This window comes from Rhea americana, unplaced genomic scaffold (genome assembly GCF_003343005.1).
Source record: "Rhea americana isolate MKP2758 unplaced genomic scaffold, rheAme1 scaffold_262, whole genome shotgun sequence".
NCBI classification, from domain to species: domain Eukaryota; kingdom Metazoa; phylum Chordata; class Aves; order Rheiformes; family Rheidae; genus Rhea; species Rhea americana.
In genome coordinates, this window is record NW_028186382.1 from 391,053 (window position 1) to 414,164 (window position 23,112).

General features: G+C 40.0%; 1 protein-coding gene across 1 annotated transcript; it reads right to left on the reverse strand.

The window, feature by feature from the left end:
• Positions 1-2,640: 2,640 nt before the first annotated feature.
• PURA (purine rich element binding protein A) lies at positions 2,641-23,102 on the reverse strand. The gene is made up of 2 exons (XM_085307727.1): positions 22,001-23,102; positions 2,641-5,092 (listed from the first exon to the last, which is right to left on the reverse strand). The coding sequence occupies exon 1, from the start codon at positions 23,017-23,019 to the stop codon at positions 22,330-22,332; it is 690 nt and encodes a 229-aa protein (XP_085163853.1). The 5' UTR covers positions 23,020-23,102; the 3' UTR covers positions 2,641-5,092; positions 22,001-22,329.
• Positions 23,103-23,112: the final 10 nt, after the last annotated feature.

Here is a 23,112-nt window from a genome sequence, read left to right on the forward strand (position 1 = left end):
AGCCACTAGAGGGAGTGGAAACCGACTTGCCATTTCTCTAACTCCTGAGAACATCATAGAAGTGGGTTGGGCAATCCGAGCTGGTCTCTTATCCACACCCCATATTAAAGCATGGAAGGCATTTAGAGATCTGAGACTGAATTGTAGGAATAGGGGCTGGAAATCTTGATTCTCTCCAAAAAGGCAAGGGCCAGTTGTGTACAGCTGTGCAGGAACCAGGAGCAGGTGGCCCGTGGGAGGTTCTGGCTACGTGCAGGCAGTGGGTTCTATGTTTACTGCTCTTGACCTGTGAATTGTACTAGTTGCCTGCAAGGGTGAGGTAGGAAGGAGAGCAGTGCCTGTATGAGCACTCTCTGGGAGGAAGGATGGGAATCCTGTCCTGAATATGAGGCATAAAATCTGTTTCTGACAAATTTAAAAAAGTGCATAGTCAGATGGGTTTTCTGAACAGGTATCTAGTATTGACAGTATTAAACATTATGTGGCTTAGCATGTTGTACAAGAAACAGCCTCAAAAATGAGAAATACAATAACAGATTGCATTATTTATAGGGTTTTTTTTCCAAATTTCTATCCTTAATAAAGAACAAACATATGAAACAAGCACTTTTGCCGGGGGGGGGGCACGACGACACAGTATGTCCAGATTCCATATTTGCAATGATGGCCTGCTATTCCTGCCTAGTCCTTTTACATGCATTCCTTAATCCAACCTCTCCCTAGCTTATTTCTTGCTGCTTTAGAGCTGAGCCTAGAAACGCTGCCAGCCTGCAGGCTGAGGCTATGGTGGGTCTGTGTGGCGGTCGAGGCTGACACCAACTCCATGCCAGCGCAGAGCTTGAGACCTACAAGCAGGGCATCCTGCAACCCATTTTCCTTCCTGGGATGTGAGGGAGCACTGACTTTCATGGTTGTCCTGCCAGCGCTCCGCAGTGCTGGCCAGCTCGCCCCGTCTCCACAGTGTTGGGCACCCGCAGAGAACAGCTCCTGGCCTCCTCTACTGCTAAATAATTTGGGGTCCAGGCAAAGAAAAGCTAAGCGGCAGCCCCCTAAATTTGGCTTCTGCCTCGCTGGCAGTCCAAAGCACACGTCCCTCTTGGGTTCCCGTGACCACCTATGGATCCAAGTGCCTTTTAGCAGCTTCATTTGACCAGCAGCATGGGACTTCCCCGCAACATTTTAACAGAGAAAAAAAGATCAAAGCATGTGCTGTGCTTTCAGTCTGCCTGGCATTGAGTTTTACAGCTTGTTATCTTGAAGCATTTTTTTTTTATTTTACTTCTATCCAGCCACTTGCTGCTGAAAAAAAAAGAAAAAAGTATATACATATACATACACCAGGATTCAAACCAGAGAATACTGTAGCTGTGCAGCACCATTTGCCGGAGGACTTTCAGTTAATAGCATTCTGTTGTATTCCAGCAATAAAATCATTCGTTTTTGCACACGGAAGTGCAGCATCAAGACGTGCGGATCACATTGGAAAACATTCGGTAGTACTCTTGTCCGAATCTGTGGGGAAACATATGTTTTGTGTCTTCCTCAGAACTTAACTCGAAATGAAAGGAAGTTTTCAAAAATTTGCTCTTTAAAGAACAGCACAAACTAATCAAACATTAGCCCAAATTAATTTTCTACATTAAAAATCAGCACTGATGAGAGCCGTCTTAGATCAAATAATTTATTTAGTAATTCCATGTAAACACTTTAGATTTACTAGTAAATACAAGGCTTGCTGTTCTTTTAAATAGATCATTCAAAAAATAAGAATCTATTGTTAATGGCAGGTTTACTAGAGATCTCCATACTACTGTACAATAAGGAATTTGTTTTCTATTGACTTTAACATCTTGATTTTTTTCGTTTTGCATTTGTTTTACACACAGCCCCAAGGAAACACATTTGAACCACTCCCTTACGATGTCACTGCTGACTTTGGTGCACTGGGGAAGGTACACAGGTAAATTCTCCCATCCTGGAATTGGTAAAGGTTGATGTGAAAGTGGGATGGCAGAACTTGAATGAACACTGTTCAAAAATACATGCCTTTTCAGTCAGAAAACAAAGCATGAAGAACTTCTCTTTGGGATGTATAAAAGCAATGAGCTCCATCGTTTTCATTTACTTATCAACATAACAATACAAATACACATATCCACAGTTTCTGAAGAGCATCCTACAAACTAAAGAATGCAGTGGTTCTGGGTACACCTGTACACTAAAACCAAAAGAACAATAGCTTCTTACATAGTCAAATGAAAAATAAATATCTTTATTTTCTGCCTACTTTATTTCAGTTTTCAAATAAATTTTAAATAAATCTGTACAAAGTATACTGTTACAGTATATATTTGTAAGTTAACTGAAATGCCTAAATATAACAGCACTACAATAAAGCAGTATAGATTGGCACATCTCTAATAAAGATTAACTTTTACACGCAAAAAAATACCAACTCCCATGAAATCCCTTGAGATATTTTTGGTATTTTTAGGCAAGTTATGTTCCAAACATATTACAGATGAATTTTCCTTTATCTTAAAAAGAAAATCACTTCCAGTCATTTTGCAGAGAAAGTGAACATCTATATACTTTTAAAGGGACACTATCAGGCTGAGAATATACATATATATATATATATATATGTATATATATACATTTAAAAAAGCAAAATTTTGAAGAGAAATTTTGATCAAGAAAAGGTGAGTTTTAGACTCCTTGGACACTTACACTCATCTTGCTGGGTTCTGATTCAGATCAGTGCCAGGGACCTGATCCCCTTTCCCTCTGAGGCAGAGGCAGCATTTGCACAGGCCTTTCACTCGGGACTGGGAGAAATTCCATGTCCTGTGGTCAGGCAAGTCCTTGTGGCTGGTTGCCTTTCACCCTGCACCCAGAGCTGCACAGCTCTGAGATGTGAACTGTGTCAGGAATGCTTCCAGCCAAATAAACAAGCTATAATAATAATAATAATAATTTCCACTTTGCAGTTAAAAAGGAATTAACACACATGTACTGAGGGTGAGTTTTGCTTTTTCCCTTTTCTTTTTTTTTAAAAACAGGAATCTAAAATTGATCTGACAGTGTCCCTTTGCTCAAAAGAAAGACTTCCATACTACACAGATTCGATAATGAAGCAATCTCATTTACTACAAACAGGGTGAAAAAGCCAGATACATTTAGAAATTCAAGCTTTCAAATGACATGGTCCAAGTGCAGTTGCTAATTTCATGAACTTTTGAAATCTCATAATTGCTCATTTAATGATTCTGAACTGGGAATTGGGGGACAAATATTACAGCTTAAGAGTGAGAATTTTCTCTCAGTTCTTAGTTYTCCCAATGATGTATTAAACCAATGTTTACACACTGAAAGTTAATCTTACATTAGAATGTAATGCAATATTGGCTGCAACATAAACCTATAAATAAATCTGAACTAACATAGATTAAACTCTGTTAAATATTTCTAAGTTAATAAAATATTGACAGTATTATAAAATTACAGTATTTACAATAAGAAAAAAATTTAGACTAATATATACCTTTAACAGATCTGTTCTCCAATTTGGGCTCGCAACAGAATTACAACTAGATGAACAATTTATTAAGAAAGTTGCATTGCAATACCATTTTCCCATTAGAGCTAGAGAGGGTAAGCTATCACTGCCTTGTAAAAAATAAGTGACTTCTCATGGTGGGGTGTAGCTTTTGAGTACCAAACTGGTAACAGGAGTCCTCCGCAAGACGTCTGCAGATAGGGTAGGACCAGGCTCAATTGCTCAGATTAAAGCTGTGTTATAGAACTGCCAGCAATCAGAACCACACAGGCTGTAAAAGGGGAGGAAAGGTAGTTTTCAGCTCAAAGTGTACAGCTAGAAGATGCCTCTCATTAGGGACTCCAACTAAGGCTTGCAGGAGCTTTGATTTGCACCAAAAGGAAGATAACTTTAGCTTTCGTTTCATTACGAGGCAATTAGTAAATTGTGCTCCTTAAAGGGACATAGTTAGGCTGCGGTTGTACTGAAAACACTTGTGCCGGACGTAACGATTATATGATAAAACAGCTGAAATCACATTTTGATTTTGTTCGCTTTTGGGGGGGGGGGGTCGTGTGGTCTTTTTTCTCTCTTTTTTCTCTCTTTTTTCTCTCTTTTTTTAAATTTCGTTTGTTCAGAAGAGAAAAATCTGGCTGGGGCTGCACAGTCAACTCATTTTCTATTCCCGCCAGCTCCTCTGCTTCTTGAGTATTAGCATAATGCTGTTGTGTTTGGGTTGCAACCGCTTGCGGGAAAGGAAGCTTCAGTGCTCCCAAGTTGATTCGTCTCAGTATAAATCAAAATTCTGAAAATTATGGGAATCAGTTCCAATCAGTAAGAAACACCAGCCCACTTTTGGAATCTCTCCTACCTAACAATGTCCTTTTAAGGTTCAAACCTTTTACCTGAATTTTCTCTCCGCTGCGGAGAAAAAGAGTTTGCAACAAGCTTAGGAAGGGGTAATGTTCAAATTCTCTCCCTCCTCCCCGCTTCATGCTTTCTTTACAAAAGAGAACGCTTGCTTTCGCGTAGGATATTATAGAAAAAAAAAGGAGGGGGGGAAATAAAGAATCATTTCCAAATTTTGATCCCACCCAGCCCTCCCCCAGCCCTGTAAAACAGAAATGTCATTTCCTGGTGTCTACTTTTGGAGAAATATTTCCTAAGCCCAGGCCTGAASATACTTGCGAGAGACCTACCCGCAGGCTGTGGAAAGGTGCACCAATATATGCATTTGCAGGCATTTCTATCAGTTCCCGCACCAGACTGACGGGAAACACCTGTATCCTTTAAAGCAGGCTTTAAAATGTTAAAACAACAATTTGTAAACTCAGGTCTACATTACCAACAGAAGGGTCTAGGTCCTGAGGGCTCCTTTTCCGGAGATGCAGAGCAGGAAAACTAGAAAGAAAACTTGGCACCTTTCAATTACCTGCCGGTTTGTACAGGGGGGAAGTGGGGAATGAGAGAGACGAAATGACAACTGACCTTATAAACAAAGGTATGTTTAGGGCTTCTGGTTTCAGGAATAAACCGATATTTACTGGTAAAAGTCTGAAAAAAAAAAAAAAAAAAAAAAAAAAAAAAAAAAAAAAAAAAAAAGAAGAAGAAGAAGAAGAAAAAAGTCATTTTGCTCCTGATCTCTGTTAAGTTCAACTTCTGCAGTCCTGAGGCATGTTGCACTGGGGTGAGTGGGAGGAATATGCCCCACAGCAGGAGCTGAGCACTCATCTAAGGCCTCCCTAGGCTCAGCTGAGTTTTTGGCAAGTGAACACCTCAAACCAGAAGCCTTATGTTTAAAGGAAAGTCAGATTTCTTTTCTTTACTCCATTTAATCCACGTGCCTCTTTCCGGATTTCCCCCCTTTTCCAAAAGACTGCAGTTAACTGAGCAGTCCTGAAAGGTGTTTCTCTGGCAGCSCAGGAGATGGAAAAGTTGTCTTCTGAAACTACTTGAAAATGACTTTGTATATAATATGGTATCTCACCATGAAGGCTGCTCGTACCTGAGCCTCTAGATTTTGACTGTTGTCCGCTACATGAGATACCATAAAATATACAAGACTGAGTGTATATTTTGAATAAAGGATTTTCTTATAAGTGGCTTAAACCCATTCATTTTATTTACATGCTTATTTATTTCCAAAAATAGAGAGTTGGTCCACACTGGACAGGAGAAATCAAGAAGCCATACAGTAGAAGAGTTAAAAGTCCAACATTTAACCAAAGTACAATGAAATTCCAGAATTCCGTGGCTGACTTAAACCACAGAAACATACACGAGCCACACAGACATTTGTACAGATAGCATTATATTACCAATAATATTTGCAAACATGAGGTCAAGATGGCTAAAAAAAACAATAGAACAGAACCATAGGTCATGGCTGAAAAGAAGCAGGTTTTAAATGACTGTAACTACCAAGGGAGAACACAGCTCCCCAGAGTTGTTTCATTTTTGTTTTGTTTCTCCTTGAACTGGGAAAAAAAAGTCCTGATTTATCATTCCGGGGGATCAAAATTGAGGATTCATGTTCGACATGGTGAAGGCCAACCATATTTGACTTCCTAAACACTAACTTAACAGCTACAGTAAACCAGCCCACTAGCTATGTGAACAGCATTACAAATAGAGAATTCTTTATTTATTGTACCTTGGAAGATACAAGAATGCATGTGGCTGAAATACAAAATGCCATGGAACTGCAGAACTCCACCAGCAAACCTATGCAGGAACTGGCTGCGTTGAGTATTAATGTCAACTCAGAGGACCTGGCAATATTGCAGCACGCACACAGGAAAATACAAGCCGTGGCAAAGACCTTCTGCAGTTTCTAGGCCAAGATTTCCGACACCCTCCCGTACAGAGATGCTACAGGACTAGGCCAAGGAGCATAGGATTGTTACATGGTGCTGAGTTACACAAAGTGAAGCAAAAGCCAAAACAAAAGCCCAAACCTATAAACTTTCAGTTTTACGCTAAAGCTAGGCAAATCTGCAGGGCAGGGTCTCCTTCCCACACCCCTGGACCTGCTGGCTCTACTTGCCTTCTTGTCTTCCCTGACCCCAGCCCAGCAGACTGCTGTGTGGTGTTAAAAGATCACCTGGAAAAGAAAAAATATGCAGGTATTTATACCCTTCTTGTGTGTCGTGGGGTGTCTGAAGAAGGTCTTAATGGGTTTTGTCTTTAAAAGAAGGGATTCCCACCCTCACCATGGATCATTTTTGGCATTCAGAATTGAGGTCCTGTCTCGCTTTCTTGGAAGACTACAAATAATTAAGCCTGAACTGATTTATAGTATTAGAGGAAGCAATATCTGACTAATGAGTGAAATCTTTTTTATTCAAATTATTTAATTTTTTTTACATTAAAAAAGTCAATCAGATACCTGATGACACCTGAAGGAAAAAAAGTGTGGAGATGCATTATCCCTACGTTAACGGCCTAGTTTAGCTACGTACATGGACCTCATCCAGGTAATATCTCAGTGTCTCCAAAGGATGGAAAAATAGATTTAAATCTGTACCTTTCAATTAGAAGTTTTTAAATAAATGCAAAGTGTGCTTCCAATCTACATGTTTGGGTTCTTTTGCAGAGCAAAAGTAAGTAAAACAGGGAAGACAATCGTAGCCATCCTGGTCTAAAACACCCAAACCAAACAACCCCTATATGGAGTAGAACTACATAAAAGGGTATAAATTCATTTTTTCTTTTTCAAGTTGTATTTGACATTCACAATATTATGCTCAGTCCAATGTGGATGCTAGTATAGAGCTAATTTATAGGACACCAACAGTAATTATCTCTACCTATAAGGATTTAAAGGCAAATATACTCAATACATTTAGAAAAAATACTATTACCAAAAGGTCAGACCTTTAACAGCAGTTAAATGGAAACAATCGTGCAGTTTTCTATGTGGACAGACAGCTTTTAGTACAAGTCACTATTATCATCTGAGCCTGTAACAGACAACTTTTTTTTTCTGATTTGTGTTCTGGAACATCTCTAATCTCAGATGTGGAATATATTTATAAAAATGCTGGGCCTGATTCCATGCAGTTGGGTACATACAACACTCCCAAATGAAACCCAAAGCCCCAAATCCTACAGAACGAGCACAAGAGATTTTGCATTGTCTTACATAAAATATCATGCAAGCATATCACAACTTTTTTTAATATTATGTGCTTTAAAGTCAGCAGATGTAATTTAACTAGAATTGAGCAATCTAATGAAATTAATATTTCTAGGGGAAGGGGACATAGGTTCTGTCAGTGACAGCCACCAGGATACCAAGGGAAAAACAGCACAGGAACATCTTGGAGCGCTAATGAACTGTATTTAATATGAGTTCAAACACAAAAGCATCTAACACACTAGCATCTAAATGTGTAATATTCAGTTATTTCTTATGGCAGGCTTTATATAGCTCTGGTTCATTTGCTTTTGCTACCCAAAATCATATGCTGAGGGAAAGATACTCTTCTTTCCGAACAAGCAAATCATTTAAAGCCTAATAATAACATTGCTAGAGCATTTAAAATTATTTTTTCTGTCTATATTGCTTTGCATTTCACAGAGTCTAACCTAACCTCTGCATACTCACAGTACCAAACTTTGTTAGGCCCTTCTGAATTTACTCCGTCACTGCCAGACTGAAGAGATGTCACTAATATAAACTGATCACTCTGTGGGCTCCTAATTGCCAATTCATATATTTAAGCACCAATGCTAACAGAAAGTCTTGAGGCAAACCCATTATTAATCTATTCTTACCATGAAACTAGGTGGTTTAGCATAGCATTTACTGTTTTCTATCAACATCTCCTGAAGGCATGGACAGCAGGAAAAGCAAGGGGATTTGCTATGACTTAAGAGATTTTTAAGAAGCCTCAACCTAAGCTAGAGCAGCATAGGGCTGTTCTAGCTTACACCAGTGAGCTATGGTTGCTCCCACATCTCCTGGAAAGAGAGATGACACAGGCACGCATGATTATGCACGTGCATGCACAGACAATCCTCTCTCGAGAACAGAGCTGGGTGAGACCTGCTTTCTTGACCTGGAAAATATTGGGCAGACCTTTCTCCCCACCCCTTCCCTTTGTTGCTCAGTGTCAAAAATGAAACCTTTTAGATTCTTTGGTAAAAACAAAAGAAAACTGAACTCATCTAGACTTGTTGGGTTGCTGAGGCACACTCTGGGATGTGGCAGCCCTGCAGTTCGAGCTCAGGATAGGGATCTGAACACATCACAGGAGACGTCAAGATTTCATCCTACTAACTATTCTGGGTTTCTTTCTTTCCGTCAGTCAACCAGGCTTTGCAGTTTGGACCTAGAAGCATTCACAATAAAAGATTAATGAAAATGAGCCTTTCTCCACCACACACTTTTGGTTTTAATGAATCGGTGTTTTTCAGAGGAGATTCACTTGTTCAAAAACTGCAGACCTACTCAAGAACTCCTCTATGCTCAGGAAGTCTAGGATCACCATCTCAAACTAGACTTTCGTTTACCTCGTGCTCCCTGACTGATGAACATAGACTGGAACAAAGGAGAAACCATGATATTTCTCTTCTCATTCCAAGACTAATTTTTAAATGCTTTCTTGGGAGGACTTTATTAAAAACTTTAAAAATATTCAAATAAAGATCAGCTGACTCTCCACCTCCTGCTGTTTGTCAATGTGTCCAAAGATTCTGGGAGATCATCCAGAAAACAAGCTCCTTCTTTGCAGAAAGTATGCTGCTTTCCACCTATCGCATACAGAAGTTATAGCACTTCAGTTAATCTTTCTCAGACCCGGAGTTCAGGATCACTGATCTGCAATTTCCAGTGTCCTATTTAATACTTCAATTAAAAAAATACTAGTATGTTATCTAGTCACGGACAATAGTAAACTATTTTTTAACAAGGTCTTATTTTTGTTAGTAACTTAGTGCTTCAGTCTCAAGCTACTCCAAAATTCCTAGCTACAGCTGTTGCTCTTCCACTTAAATTTATTGCTTTGCTACAGCATTTCTGCCTTAGACTCTTGAGTTTCAGAGAGAGGCTCCTCATCTTTATCATCTAAAAGGATTAGATCACAGACAGGTAAGCTCTCAAGCATACTTTGCTCCACAATGAAGCTGAGAAGTCACTTAAGTACAATGAAAAAGTGCAGAAAATTAACTGTTCCTTCATTTCTATGAACTCAGATTTCTCCTGGTTTTCTCGCTGATACAATACACTGAAAATAACAATTGTTCTCTAAGGTCTCTGGCTCTTCAAAGCTCCTCCAAATAAATTTAGCTTTCAGATCACAGATTAGCCTGCTACATAGCATGGCTTTTTCAATCTACTTCACAAGAGTTGGACTTCTGTCTTTTGAAAGAGTATTGCTGGACTCTTCCTTTATAGCTATTTGACTGTACTGATTTACACCTCAACTCTCAAGCTCTTTCATGCCTGACGGAGTTCTGCCTAACTCGGATATCTGTAACCCTTCAAGGCATCTATGAAGCTGCCGTGCCAAGTTTAAGGATTTTAAGTTTCTGTTATTCTCCTCTCCAAAGTTTTATAACACAAGACTCATTTTTAGTCCAGCTTCTTCCACCCCTGAGAATGCTGAACCTGCAATTGTACTGTGGTCATTATTATTTAATGACTCAACTGTATTTATATCTTGAACCAATTCTTACGTTTTAGTCCTAAATCAAGACTAACTCAAGAACAGGTTGTTAAAAGAAAGGAATCTTTAAGTAAATCAATTTTTTTTTCACCAAAATGTTAGCCAGCTCCTTCCAAAACAATCTGTCCAGAAAGTATGGCCATAATTGAAGTTACTCTTTCTTATAGCTTTATGAAGACTCAGCTGCCTGTTTTCCCCCAAGTCCTATGAAATTCATAACTTTTTTTTTTCTGTCTGGAGATTTGGAGATCTGGAGAAAATTTGGGATTTATATCCACTTAGGTTTGACTGTATGTTCATCACCACTCCTATTTCCTCTCAGATTTTATGGCAGCTTTTCTAGATCCAGTGCTCCTTCATGCCTTTATGACCTACCATGCCTGTCCTGTATAGTTTAATGCCAGGTAGTACGGCATCTCACTCATTTTCACTGTCTTTCCCCTCTTCCATGTTTCAGTAGGCTAGCTATGTCAAAGTCTTTTTATATTCCCGGGCTTTCTAATCACCTAGTTATGTTTAATATTTCTACACTGGTATAAAGACTTTTTTGTTTGTTTGTTTTGCCCACATGCCTATTTCTTATCCATCTTTATAGTCCAACATCCCATTAACTTTCCGCAGTATCCGGCCCTGTTCTCAACCTCCTTGTACTCTGCATGCATGAAAATTCATTACTTGCCCTCTAGTAGAAGTGGGTACACATTTTTGTTACTGATATTCCTGTTGAGCATCTTTGTTCAACCCCTGGGAACACCAGCCTTCCACTAGCACCATCTTTAAACTGTCCTCCCAAAACCTTGTCCACTTTCTGTGCCACCAGTCTAGTTCCACTTCGTTGAAGTGCAACCAAGCTTACCCTGAAAAGTATTAATTTATTAAATTCATTTAGTTATCATACCTTTTCTATCATTTTCCCAATTACATATTGAGACTTTAGCAAAAAGGTACCACCATGCCCTAAACTCTGTCTTCTTCCCAACCATACAAATTTCACTTTCCAAATATCAGAACCTCTTTCATATATGCAAAAATCACAGCCCAGGATTGTTTCATGCACTCTGATATCTTCTAAGATTTAGTTTTGCACCCACCAAGCAGCTCATCAGATGGCCCTCATAATAATTAGGAATTGAGCCTGTGTTTCCCATGAGCAAACCCTCTGCCATCCAAGTCTCTCAAAGCTATCTCCCCAGTTTCTGGGGACCTCTTCAACACGCAAAGAACAACCGCCCTCCTCAACCAAGGTATAAACTCAATTAAAAATTACCTTTCTAGTCCTATCCAGTTACAAGTGAAATTTCCTCAGATGAAAGAATAAGGCAACCAGTGCTGAGGTTAGGATAAACTATGACCATCTGCATGTGCTAGTTCCATCCTTCCCTCACCAGCTCAACAATTATAGCCTTGAGATACTTACCAGAGCTCTGAATGCTACCACTTGTTGCACTGTATAATATTTTATCACAAGTTAACCACTCATAAAGTATGCCTTCTCTGCACAACTGTGTGGTTCCTAGCGTAATCAAGCTGATGCTCAATTTCCGTAATTCAACTAGGATATTTGCTTTATGACCATATGAAGTCCATCTTTAAACTAAAATAGACCTTGAATGCTAACTGATTTATTTCTTTAAACCACCAATTCGAGAGTTTGATTGCACAAAATAAGCTACATATGGCCTTGCAGAAACCTGCAAGGATTCATTTACCAGGACTCTTATGGACAGATACAGCTTGGAAAACAACCTTTTTTTTTTTTTTTTTTAATTGAACGAGCCCCTGAATACAGCCTGATCAAAAGACCTTTCCACAAACCAAATTGTTTGCATTCATGAAAGCAAAGAAGAGTTACATTAATTTGCAGGGCTTAGTTCAGAATTATTAAAGCTAGAAAATATTTCAAAGTATCTAGTCCGTATTTTGCTCAGAGACCTTCTTGGTTTGTTGACCCCCTGCAATGGTAACCCTATCATCATGAAAACCATGAGACTTGGACAAAATAATCTTTCTAAGAAAAAGAAATTTAGACCTAGTTTATTACTCTGCATCTGACAAGACACTGACTTCTCTTCTTCACCTCTGGTGCTATAAAAGCAAAAATTTTCTTAAGTTGACCTACCCACACAATTCCTGATAAGCCAATGTTATGTTGCCAGCTCTCCTCATCATCACTTTGAGTGGGAGGTTTAAACACCAGATTTTACCAATCCTTTATCCACACTTCCTAGCCCAGCCATTTCTGCAAGTCTTGACAGATCAGTAAGCCCTCACAATTTGCCTAGAAATGAGAAAGCTGGGCCTTCTTCTGCTGGAGAAATGCAGAAGGAGTCTTAAGACAAGAGCTGGTCTTTCAAAACCTAGCACCTGCCTGCAGACACCTAGGTAAACATGCAAATCTTGAGGAGTTTGGATCAGCTGGCACAGTGCCAGGAGAGTTGACAAGATGACACATACTCCCAAAGAATTGCTGGTTTAAACTCCTCTGTCTATATATAAAGACACAGAATAAAAGGCAAGTATAAGAAAAGCAAGTCCCAATGGTTGGGGGCGACAAACAATAAAGCCAAGAGCTTACACTGCACTCACAAAGTACTGTGCAACCAGCGCAGGTCACGGAGAAATAAAATATAGTTCTTTGTGAAACACTACAGCAACCTCAGCCTGGAAGTCAGAAAGACACACAAAGGTATAGAACTAACCTTAAGATTTTCAGTCATGCTCTGAGATGTCCTATCCAGACAAGTCTTACTCCAGGTGCACATATGCTCTTTTATACTCTGGCACATGATAGTAAGAAAAGCCTCCTCCCTTTTTTTCCTCCAAATGTTTGACCAGAGCTAGCACACTATCTGAAAGGTACTGAAGATCTGAGATGCCCAATGATTTCAATTTGAGTCACCTGTCAAGATATCCACCATCAATGGAAAGAAGGAAAAGCAGTCACTGCTCATTTTCTCCACCTTCTACTCCCAGCAATATAAATCACCCAAGTATATACATTATATAAGCGCATATACACTATATAAGCTTAGCCTCCTCCAGCTAGCCTGCAGTTTCATCTCAACACTGGGTTTATTAACACAGCTTAAAACATAAATGAGCTGAAAAAACACGTGTAGAGTTCAACACCGCAAGAGAGACTCCACAGCTCAGATTTCCTCACATACTGACCCTAAAGCCCCATATATCAATGTCCATCCACTCCAGAGTAGCTGAGCATTGACCCAGTGTGATCATGTGAGATCTCTCTGAGAGCAAATGAGCCACTCAGGCTCAACTCCCATACCTTCTAGCAAGTCTGCAAGTACAACAGTGCCACTTCATGGTCAAACTAATCGACCTGCAAAAGTTGATCAGCAAAGACACCTTTCTTACACCAAGACTGTCACAAATATGAATTGAAAGCATAATCTTTGTGCCATGTCCAAGATGAAATCCAAACTCAGTTGGCTCAACATGATCAAAGGGATTCAGATGCAGTTTGCAAATGAGCTTTACAAACAGTTCTCCATAGATGTCAACATGCTAAACAAGATGACATTATGATATTTCAGTGTACACAGGTTCTTCCTGAACAGTGCTCTAAATCTCTTAAGATAAGCATACACTTTGCCTTCCCTAGGACACACTGCTGATCAGCTCCCATAACAGCCATTCCCCAAGTTTTCACTAGCCAAGAGGGACACATCTTTCTACACTGCAAGCTGTAACCTCGCACTTCTCTCAACTGCAACAGAAAGAATTAAGCTTTTCTTCACTTCCTGCATATTTCAGGGCACTGTTTCAAAAAAAACAAAACAAACAAATAAAAAGAAACCCACCATGACCACCACCAACAAAAAAACTTCTGCACCACAGCCAGGAAGGCTCAGAACAAACTTCCACTGCAAGCATTGTAGCCAGTCCTCTTCCCACTTCAGTTTCCTACATGTCCTAGGCCAAAGGAGAGACTAACGTGTATTTTTACAAAGCTAAAGGCAGGAAGATGGACAGCAAATCAACTGATGACCAGCAAAGCCAAGAAATAGCCTGAGTTAACCTAGAGAACTATCTGCTGATGGAAGATCCAGAAGATAACTGTTCAAAAAAGCCACCTTATCAACGATCCAGTGATTTTACACTCCATAACCTCTAGCTTGGTTCAGTGGACCTAATGCCCACTAAGGGTTAGAGCACAAGGCACACTTCTGGAGCTTGTCTTCTGAATCTAGTCTGCATGCTTTGAGACTCCTCTATGATAAACACCAAAATACGGTACATAGAGACAATAGAGTTGCTTCCAAAGCGCACTCCTGAGCTACAAAACTCATGCAGATACATGCCGTGAGCACTCTGGGACGTTCATTATGAGATTCCAAGTCATCCAAAATAAGAAAGTATCCATAGGCTTTCTAAAACCAATCTAAGCAGGGCTCTGTCTCAGCAGGACAGGTTGCCCTCTAGAGCAAAAGACTCAAACCAAATTCTCTTTTCAGACAAATGTGTACAAATAATATTGATCTGAATAAGAACATCGAAGCATTATTTAGAAATATCCAGCYATTCGTTCTGTCTTATTTTAATCCAGCCAACACTCAAACATAGATAGTAAGGCCAGCAGTTGCCTTTTCTCACTTAATATCCAATTGACATTTCTGTGAAAACATGCCTCGTTTCTCGCTATATAAATTCAACTCTCCCTCTTCTGTGGTATTTTGCCTCACATCAGCTACACAAGTGTTTATTATTTTTATAGATGCAGGCACGACATGCTCTCAGTCTCCCAACAAACATCGTTTTTCTGACTTTAGTTGCACAGATCGGACCTGCGGAGTGACCCAGCTCTGGCCCGTGGTGAGCTCTGCTCCACATCCATCTCCTCCCACTGCTCCCCTTGGATCCTGGCTGCCCAAATCCTCTGGGCTACCTAGATGGTTCAGCTACTGCAGGGGGCAAGGAAACTTGAGAAATGTTTCCCAGAGCTGCTGTGATCTGGCTGTTGACGTTTTTCTCTGTAAATGCCACCATGTATCCTCCGCATTCAACACCACTTCAAACACCAAAACATTCAAAATGTGGCCAATACCTATCTTAACTATCTAGTCCTGCCTGCCTAACCCTCCTCTCCTACTACATGCTTTCTGAAAGCCATAGAAATCTGCTAAACTCCCTTTTTCTCATCCTTCAGCTGGCTCTTTCAAAGGAGATCTCCTCTGTCTGTGACAGGTAGGACCTTCTCCTCCAGAACAGTCTTTTTACCTGCCTTGGTACCTGCCTGAGTCCCTAGCTTCTGACTGGTTACAGCAACTAACCCATGGGCAACAACAGCATCTTACGTGCTCACAGGTGAGTGCTTCAGAAAACAAATCTGTTCATCTCTTCCCTTCCCAAATACTCCACTAGCAACACTTCCACGTGATCCAAATTGCAATAAAATACTCACTATACCCTGAGAGAGTAACTCTGTGAATATCTAACCGTTGACAATCCGGTATTTCCTTCTCCACGGTATACACAGCCATTCTGATTTGTGGTAGCTCCAAAAAAATCCTTGTTAGCCCGCTCGTGCTATGCGAGAAACGAAACGTTGCAAACTACAGCATAGGCTGACCTCCCCCCACGCTTGCAGAGGCCACTGAAAACACAGTGCCATCAAGAACTAACATTTCTCCAAAGGATAAAAGCACGTGCAAGACAACCATCCGGCACAAATGCTACACGGGCAAGGAGACGGTACTGCTCATCCAAGCCGGGTGTACGGGGCTCCCCTACTCCAGCACGCCGCCTTCACCAAATCAGCAGAGCCTTCGCCATTTGCCACCAGCCCATTAATCTCAGCAATTTCAACGCAAGAAATCCAACTTAAAGAGGGAAAAAAAGAAAAGCCATGCACTTCAGGTCCAAAGATCAGGTTCTGGGTCAAATAGGCTTTTAAAAACTGCTAGCATTTCAAAAGTTCATTAGATTATCCTTAACTTGCTTTCAACTATATATATGCATCTCCCTGCCACATTTGCAGCCTACACACAATATTTTGCAGTATCACAGAATTAAATCACGTGAAAGTAACCGGGGTAAAAGAAACCATAGACTTGGGGGGGGAAGAAAAGCTCTGGGCTGAAATTATCCTTCATTGTTACAAGCCACACTGGAGTTTGCAACAGCTTAAGGAATCGAGAATAAAAATGGAACTGGCTTGTTTACTGTGTCAGCTTTGTCAAAACATTTTGACAACACTTTGCATGCAGCCGGCTTCTCTGTTCTGCTACCAAAAACGCAAATCCTTTCACCTATCTTTACACGCCACAAAATGAAACCATGAGAGTAAAATTTTTAGTGAGAGAAGTGCATGTGCAAAAAATACACAACCTGGCCCAAAGAACTTAAAACTACACGAGACTCCTTTTTCAAACAGTCCAAACATCAGCGCTAACAGTGACCCTTCCATTACACAAGCAGCAGCCAGCAGAGGAGGAGAATAAAGAATAAAAGTTGGGTAAGCCTGATAATAAGCAAAGAAAAAAAAGTGCAAAACAGGATTTTAAAAGTGCAGTTAAAAAAAAATTCTTGACAGTGTCCTTTTAACAGAGAAGCTCTCCAGGATTTTAGGTAGAATCCTATCTCTTGAAAAACAAACCAGGCCAATAAGAAGCAGCAGGTTTTTGACTGAGAAAATTGCCACGTTGCGGAATAATTTACTTCCACTAACTTTTTCCAACTCACCTATCAGAGATGCAGACTCATTTTCTACACATTGGACTAGCAAAACCCAGGAAATTTGTTGGTTTTAGGCATACTTTGAAATTTCATGTTTCACAAGAGTCCCCCAAAAATATAAACCTGTTTTAGCATTCTTGTACATTAATGTCAGGATTTCCACCTCTAGCTCCCACAACTTTTGAAGCAAACAAGTCAATCAGATTTGGTATATGCCCTGAAAGACGAAATGGAAGGTCTAAGGTTTAAGCAAACAACAAAAAAATAAAGTCAGTGCTCTGCAAGGTGGTGGATCCAAACTCACTTGGATCCGCTGAAGTCATCAATCCAAAACACTTAGTAATTTTACTTAGAAGAAAAAAAGCTTAAGTTGTCCAACTTAGAGAAAACAAGAAGTGGCAGATCTTTGAAGAAGGGAGACAGTGTGCAAGTGCAAAAATATAACATCATGCCATAGTTCACCACCTTATAAGAAACCATAGAAGTGGGTGGTTTTATTTTATTTTTCCTCTTAGATGCCAGGGAAAAATACTTCCCAAAGGTCAGTTTGAGAGTTTACAGGTACTAAACTACATCAAGGTGGAAGCATGAAGCAAAGACGCATCAAAAACGTCAGCTTTTCACAAATTCTTGCTGAAAAGGTGCACGTGCTATTAGTAAAAATGCATATCTACCAAATCTCCACTGACTACCAAAAGGCTACTTGCATACGAGAGGTCGCATTAATTGGCAAAATCAATGCTTGTATTTTTGCCTTCTCCTTCCACCCACCTCCCCAATTTTTCTTGTTTCATTTTCCTTGGGAGACATAACAGCGCCACTGCATTAGAACGTACAAGAAATGAAAACAGTGAGTACGACTGATATAGATCCATTGACTTTTTATTACAAATGTACTTGATCACTTGGCTTCAAAAAGTTTAAATCAATCCCTATTTTCTGTACGCCAGTACAAAGTAAAATCTATTTTACAAATTAAATACCTAAAAATTTGACAAAAATATTAAAGTTTGATGGAAAAAACAGTTATAAAAATCTTAAATCCCCTTTTAAGAAGGTAAGAGATAACATCCCCTCCCAACCCCACAGTCCTGTTATACAATATTAATAGTCATTTTTAGAATAGGTAGGTATGTTATATTTTGCTGTTAGCATACAAGTCACTCTAATAGCTTTATCTGTATATACTCCAGTTAGTGCATGAATGCCATCTGATTGAATATATTCAGCTATCTTTAACTGATCCCTATTTTACATTTAAGAGCTTGCATAGTTTGAAGGGACAAAGGTTATACTACAGCTAATCATAAAAAAGGTGGTTACAGTGCTATTTTTTAAAGGCAACAAAGTAATTGCTCCCTCAAAAAAGAAGTTATCAGTCAGCTCTGAGCAGGGGTTAAAATTATCAGCAGCTTTCTGCCTCGCTTGATAGGATCGCATCCGTCTCACTACTCAGGTGCCCGGATTGGACAGCCCTTCTACTCTTTACAAAAGTAAAGTTTTTAGGTTTTCAACTGCTTCTCAAAGAATGCTACACTGAGCAAATTTCAACCCCTGCAAGGGATATGCAAGAAAGCGACACTGTCAAGTATTTTTTTTTCTTTCTTTCTTTCTTTTTTTTTTTTAAGAAAAAGCTCTCCATCACATAGGAATATGCCTCATTGGAAGCTCAGGGACAGCATCCCATCCTGACCCCACAACGGACTCTAATTACTCGTCCTCCGCCCCCACGGTTCCTCCTTGGCTGAAGCTGTCAACTTCCTCAGCATCCCAGACCCTGGTGCTAGTTTTGCTACAGGTCAGGTTAGTTAACTTTCGCTCCCCTTGCAGCTGGGCAGCTGCCTCTCACAGCAGCATCGTAAGCAGAACCATAAATAAGAGGCACGAATCAACAGTGGCTAGTACTTTTTCTTTTTCTTTTTTTATTTAACTTCTCAGAGACAAAGTAATTTTACTTTTTTTTAAAACAAAAAAAATATATGGACTTTGAATTTGGAGGACATTTCTCCGTTTAGAGTAGAACCAGTTTAAAGGGAGGTCATATTTTAATGGTAAATTACTTGACAGTGTCCCTTTAACCTAAAAATAAAATAATGTCAGTATTGCAATGAATTTCAAGTTTTCTTGCACGTAGTCATTATAAAGTAGTTTTATCATGCTCTTGGACCTATTCTACAAGACATTTAAAAGCATATCATCAAGGAAAATATAAGGCATACTTCTCAGGAATTAGATATCTTGGCACATTTGAGCATACTGTCTTTTTTAAAAAAACAACACATATGGTCAAATATACCTTTCTTTTTCTAACATTAAACAGGGTTTTCTGTACTTTGTTTTAAATACTGAGATATTAGAGCCTTGGTAAAGTACCGAGCACCTCTGGGAAAAAAAACAAAAACAACAACAAAAAAAAAACTTTACAGTCATTTAGTCTTTCATTATCATCATTCATAAAGTCCTAGAACATATATAACGTGCATTAAAAGAAAAAAAAACAGCAAAAAAATAAAAAAGGAAAACCCAAAACACAACAAAAACTGACCACAAATTCTCAGACACTGTTCACAAAACTGCCGGAACGGTGTTAAGCTGTAATGGTATGACTGGAACTGCACGACCCATGCACTTCTTGACTCAGGCAGATCCCAGGCAGGATCCGAATTATACAGGTAAAGAAAATTCCCCATCAGTCAGCTGGGACCCAGGGGAGAAGTCTACCTATTTAACAGAGCTTACATGAACTCCAAAGGTGAAGAAGGACACTTTGCTGTGTTTTCATTGACTCACACTACTTATTGCTGATAACATAAAAACATTTTGTAACTACAAGCAATGTGGGTCAATCCGCAATATAACAACTTTTAAAACTGCAGTGAACAGTAGAACCAAGACAATCAAGTAGCAAAACCAAAGCAATTAATTTCCTAACTATATCTAGCAGCATGGAGAATGCAGTCCTTTACACATCACAGTTGAAGTACAATAAACGAAACTGCTCATCAAAACCCTCCAAAAAAAAAAAAAAAAAAAAAAAAAGCAGGTTATTAGACAATGTTGACATGCAATTGAGAACCATTTCAAATGTCACATTATGCACTCTGAAAGCTTATTTTACTACTTGGAAATAGGAAAAGTGCACATTAAAGCAATTTTAAACATTTCCAGTGATTGTTAAAGAAACAGAAACACCTAACTACTGTACTGTCATCTCATATTTAACTTTCTGTGAACACTAACAACAAACTTCTTTAAAGGGAAACACATGGTACAATGGAAACAGCTTGTTTTGACACTTACAGTACATCTCCAAAGAGAAAAAAAATAAAGGGAATTATAATTTTAAATGGAAATTAAAAGACAGCAGAAAATAAAATTATTTAAAACAAGCTTTTTTTTCCCCCACCCTTCTAAAACTTCATCCTTAACAATCAATAAAAAGCACAGACAACTTCCTGTTCCTACAGGTGGTGCCTTCTATATACAGCAGCTAGGTCTACTACATGGTTAACTTTGCCAAGAACGCTAAGAAAAATGATTGCATCCAAAAAACTTTTGAGTGGAACAAGATCCTAGTTTCTCTTAAATGCTTTCTACTCAATTCCAGCCAAGAAAAAAAAAAGTTTTGTTTTTACTGTTTAAGGCATCTTTTTTTATATAACATTTTCTCTTCACTCATAATGATGATAGTCATGCAGCAGTTTAATGATAAAAATATATTAATATTTTACTATACAGCAGCAAGAAGTTAGTCAATTAAAAGCACACAAACTTTTTTAAAAAGAAAAAAATGTAAAAGTCTATTATTACAAATAATTTCAATTTGGAGAACACAATTTGACAAATTAGTGTTCTGATAAATTCTGCATTTTCATACCCTACGCTTTTACTAGAGCTCACAAGTACATACTTTCGAGAGAAGGCTTGCACACTTGGGGGAAGGGAAGGGGTCACAACTACATTTATAACGTATGTAGCCAGTAATAACTAGCACCACAGCTACATGGAAATCCTTTACAGACACCAACTTGGCTTTCACTTTTAAATGAAACTCAAAATCCCATGGCTCAGTAGGATTACTCTATAATTGCGTTGCACTGATTTCTAACAGGCCTACAGAAGTTAACAGCACTGGCACAAATCAAAGTATAAGTTCAGAACTCTTACAAGTTTAGGAGATAGTGCTAGTGCCAGTGACGACACAAAAGACTCACTACCTGTTGTCCAAAAACAGGTTTACTGGAAATTGCTGCACGTTAGGTTAAGTACTTTAAGTACACATAATAAAAAAAATATATTATGAACAATACAAGTACATCTCATATACACAATAATGACAATACGCCTACTTAGTTGTAAACCAAACAGGTGCAGAAAAATATGGGAGGAAATCTTTACTTTTTTTTTTTCCTTTTTTTCCTTTTCTTTTTTTTTTTTTTTTTTTTGAATAACTTTGGTTCAAACGTAAAAATCACAAGTTAGCAAATTTCATTTAAATGCCTTTTTTAATAATTTTTCTTCATGTTCACAGAAGTTTCACTGACCATTTTTATATGTTTAAGGTCCAGATGCAATGCATATTGTATAAAAGAGAGCACTTATTGTTTACCTTGCATGAATTAAACCTACGTACCTTTTAACTCTACAAACTTCTGCATAACATTTAGACAAAGCTCAGACACACAGCATGCCTAGCCCTCATATATATATACACATCTCTAATCACAGGTATATAGGGTGTCAAATATACTATAATAACCTCCATGTAAGGTTTGAAATTTGGTAACAAAATGAGAAGAAAAAACTAAAAATATTATTTTACGTGTTCTAAAATATCTCTTTTTTTTGTGCTAAAGTCAAATGTTAGCTCAACATGAAAAGGACTTTTTTATATAATTCAGCAATATTATAATCTTGACCATTTTTGCAAACACTTTTAATAATAATAGCTTAAACGTGTACAAAAGTTCTTGGTTAATTAGGGAAATAAACACTCAGTTCTTTATATTTTTAATCAAGTAGGAAACACAGTTCATATATAATGTTATTACTTTTTTTGAATTTTTTTGTTTGTTTTGTTTTAGCAGCTGCTTACTGTTTTGATACGGTGGGTAAAGTGGAGGAACATCCAGCGATGGGTGGCAGGTCGGAGGAGTTGCTCGGCTGTCAGTTTGTGGAGGCTGTCGGGTGGGTGGTGCTCCCTTGGAGCTCTGAACAGGTGCACGGTTTTTTTTATTTCTCGGTTTTTTTGTCGTTTGCTGTTTGTTTTCCCTCTTTTGACGCCTGGCATCGTTTCTCTCTCGGGTTGCGTGCCGCGGTCTCTCTGTTCTGCCCGGGACAGGCTCAGTCTCTGGAGGGGGGGAAGGGGGGGGGTGTGTCTCTGTGCAGCAGGCAGGGAGGCAGCGAGGGCAGGCCGAGTCGGGATCAATCCTCCTCGGGCTCCTCGGCCTGCAGCAGGGCCCCGGGCGGCCCGGCGGCGGCGGCGGCGGCGGCGCTGCTCTCCGCCTCGGGCTGCTGCTCGGCCCCTGCGCCCGCGGAGGAGGCGGCGGCGGCGGCGCGCTTGTCCCGCTGCTTCTCCTGGATCTTCTTCATCTCGTCCGAGTACTTGCAGAAGGTGTGGCCGAACTTGGCCCACACCTTGTAGGGGACGGTGATGGAGTTGCGGTAGGTGGGCTTCACCTCGCTCACCCGCATGAACACGCCGTACTTGTTGGAGCCCACGTCGAAGAAGAAACGCTTGTTGTCCACAGTCAAGGAGGTGCCCTCGGGCAGCTCGGCCGGCTCCTCCTCCACGCCGTAGTCGTCGATGAGCTTGGCCAGGGCGTCGCGGAACTCGATAAGCCCCTGCGCCGGCAGCGCGATGGTCTGGCCCTGCGTGGAGCCCAGCCCCGGGCCGCGGTTCACGGTCTGGCGGATGCGGAGGAAGCGCCCGCGCTGGTTCTCCTTCAGATCCATGTAGTACTTGCGGTTCTCCCGCACCAGGAACTCGCTCTTGAGCGCCCGGCGCGGCTCGTCGGCCGCCTGCGCCAGCTCGGGCGGCTGGCTGGGCCCCAGCTGCGCGTAGTGCTCGATGAAGTCGCCCAGGTAGTCGCGGAACTCGGCGGCCACGGCCATGGAGAGCGTGAGGCGGCTCTTGTTGCCGCCGGCGCCCACCTCGGCGATCTTGAGGAAGCGGCCCTTGGCGTTCTGCTTGACGTCCAGGTAGAA

Bases quoted from the DNA above. Each gene is read 5' to 3' on its own strand.
- PURA (XM_085307727.1), bottom strand. From the start codon at position 23,019: ATGGCCGTGGCCGCCGAGTTCCGCGACTACCTGGGCGACTTCATCGAG.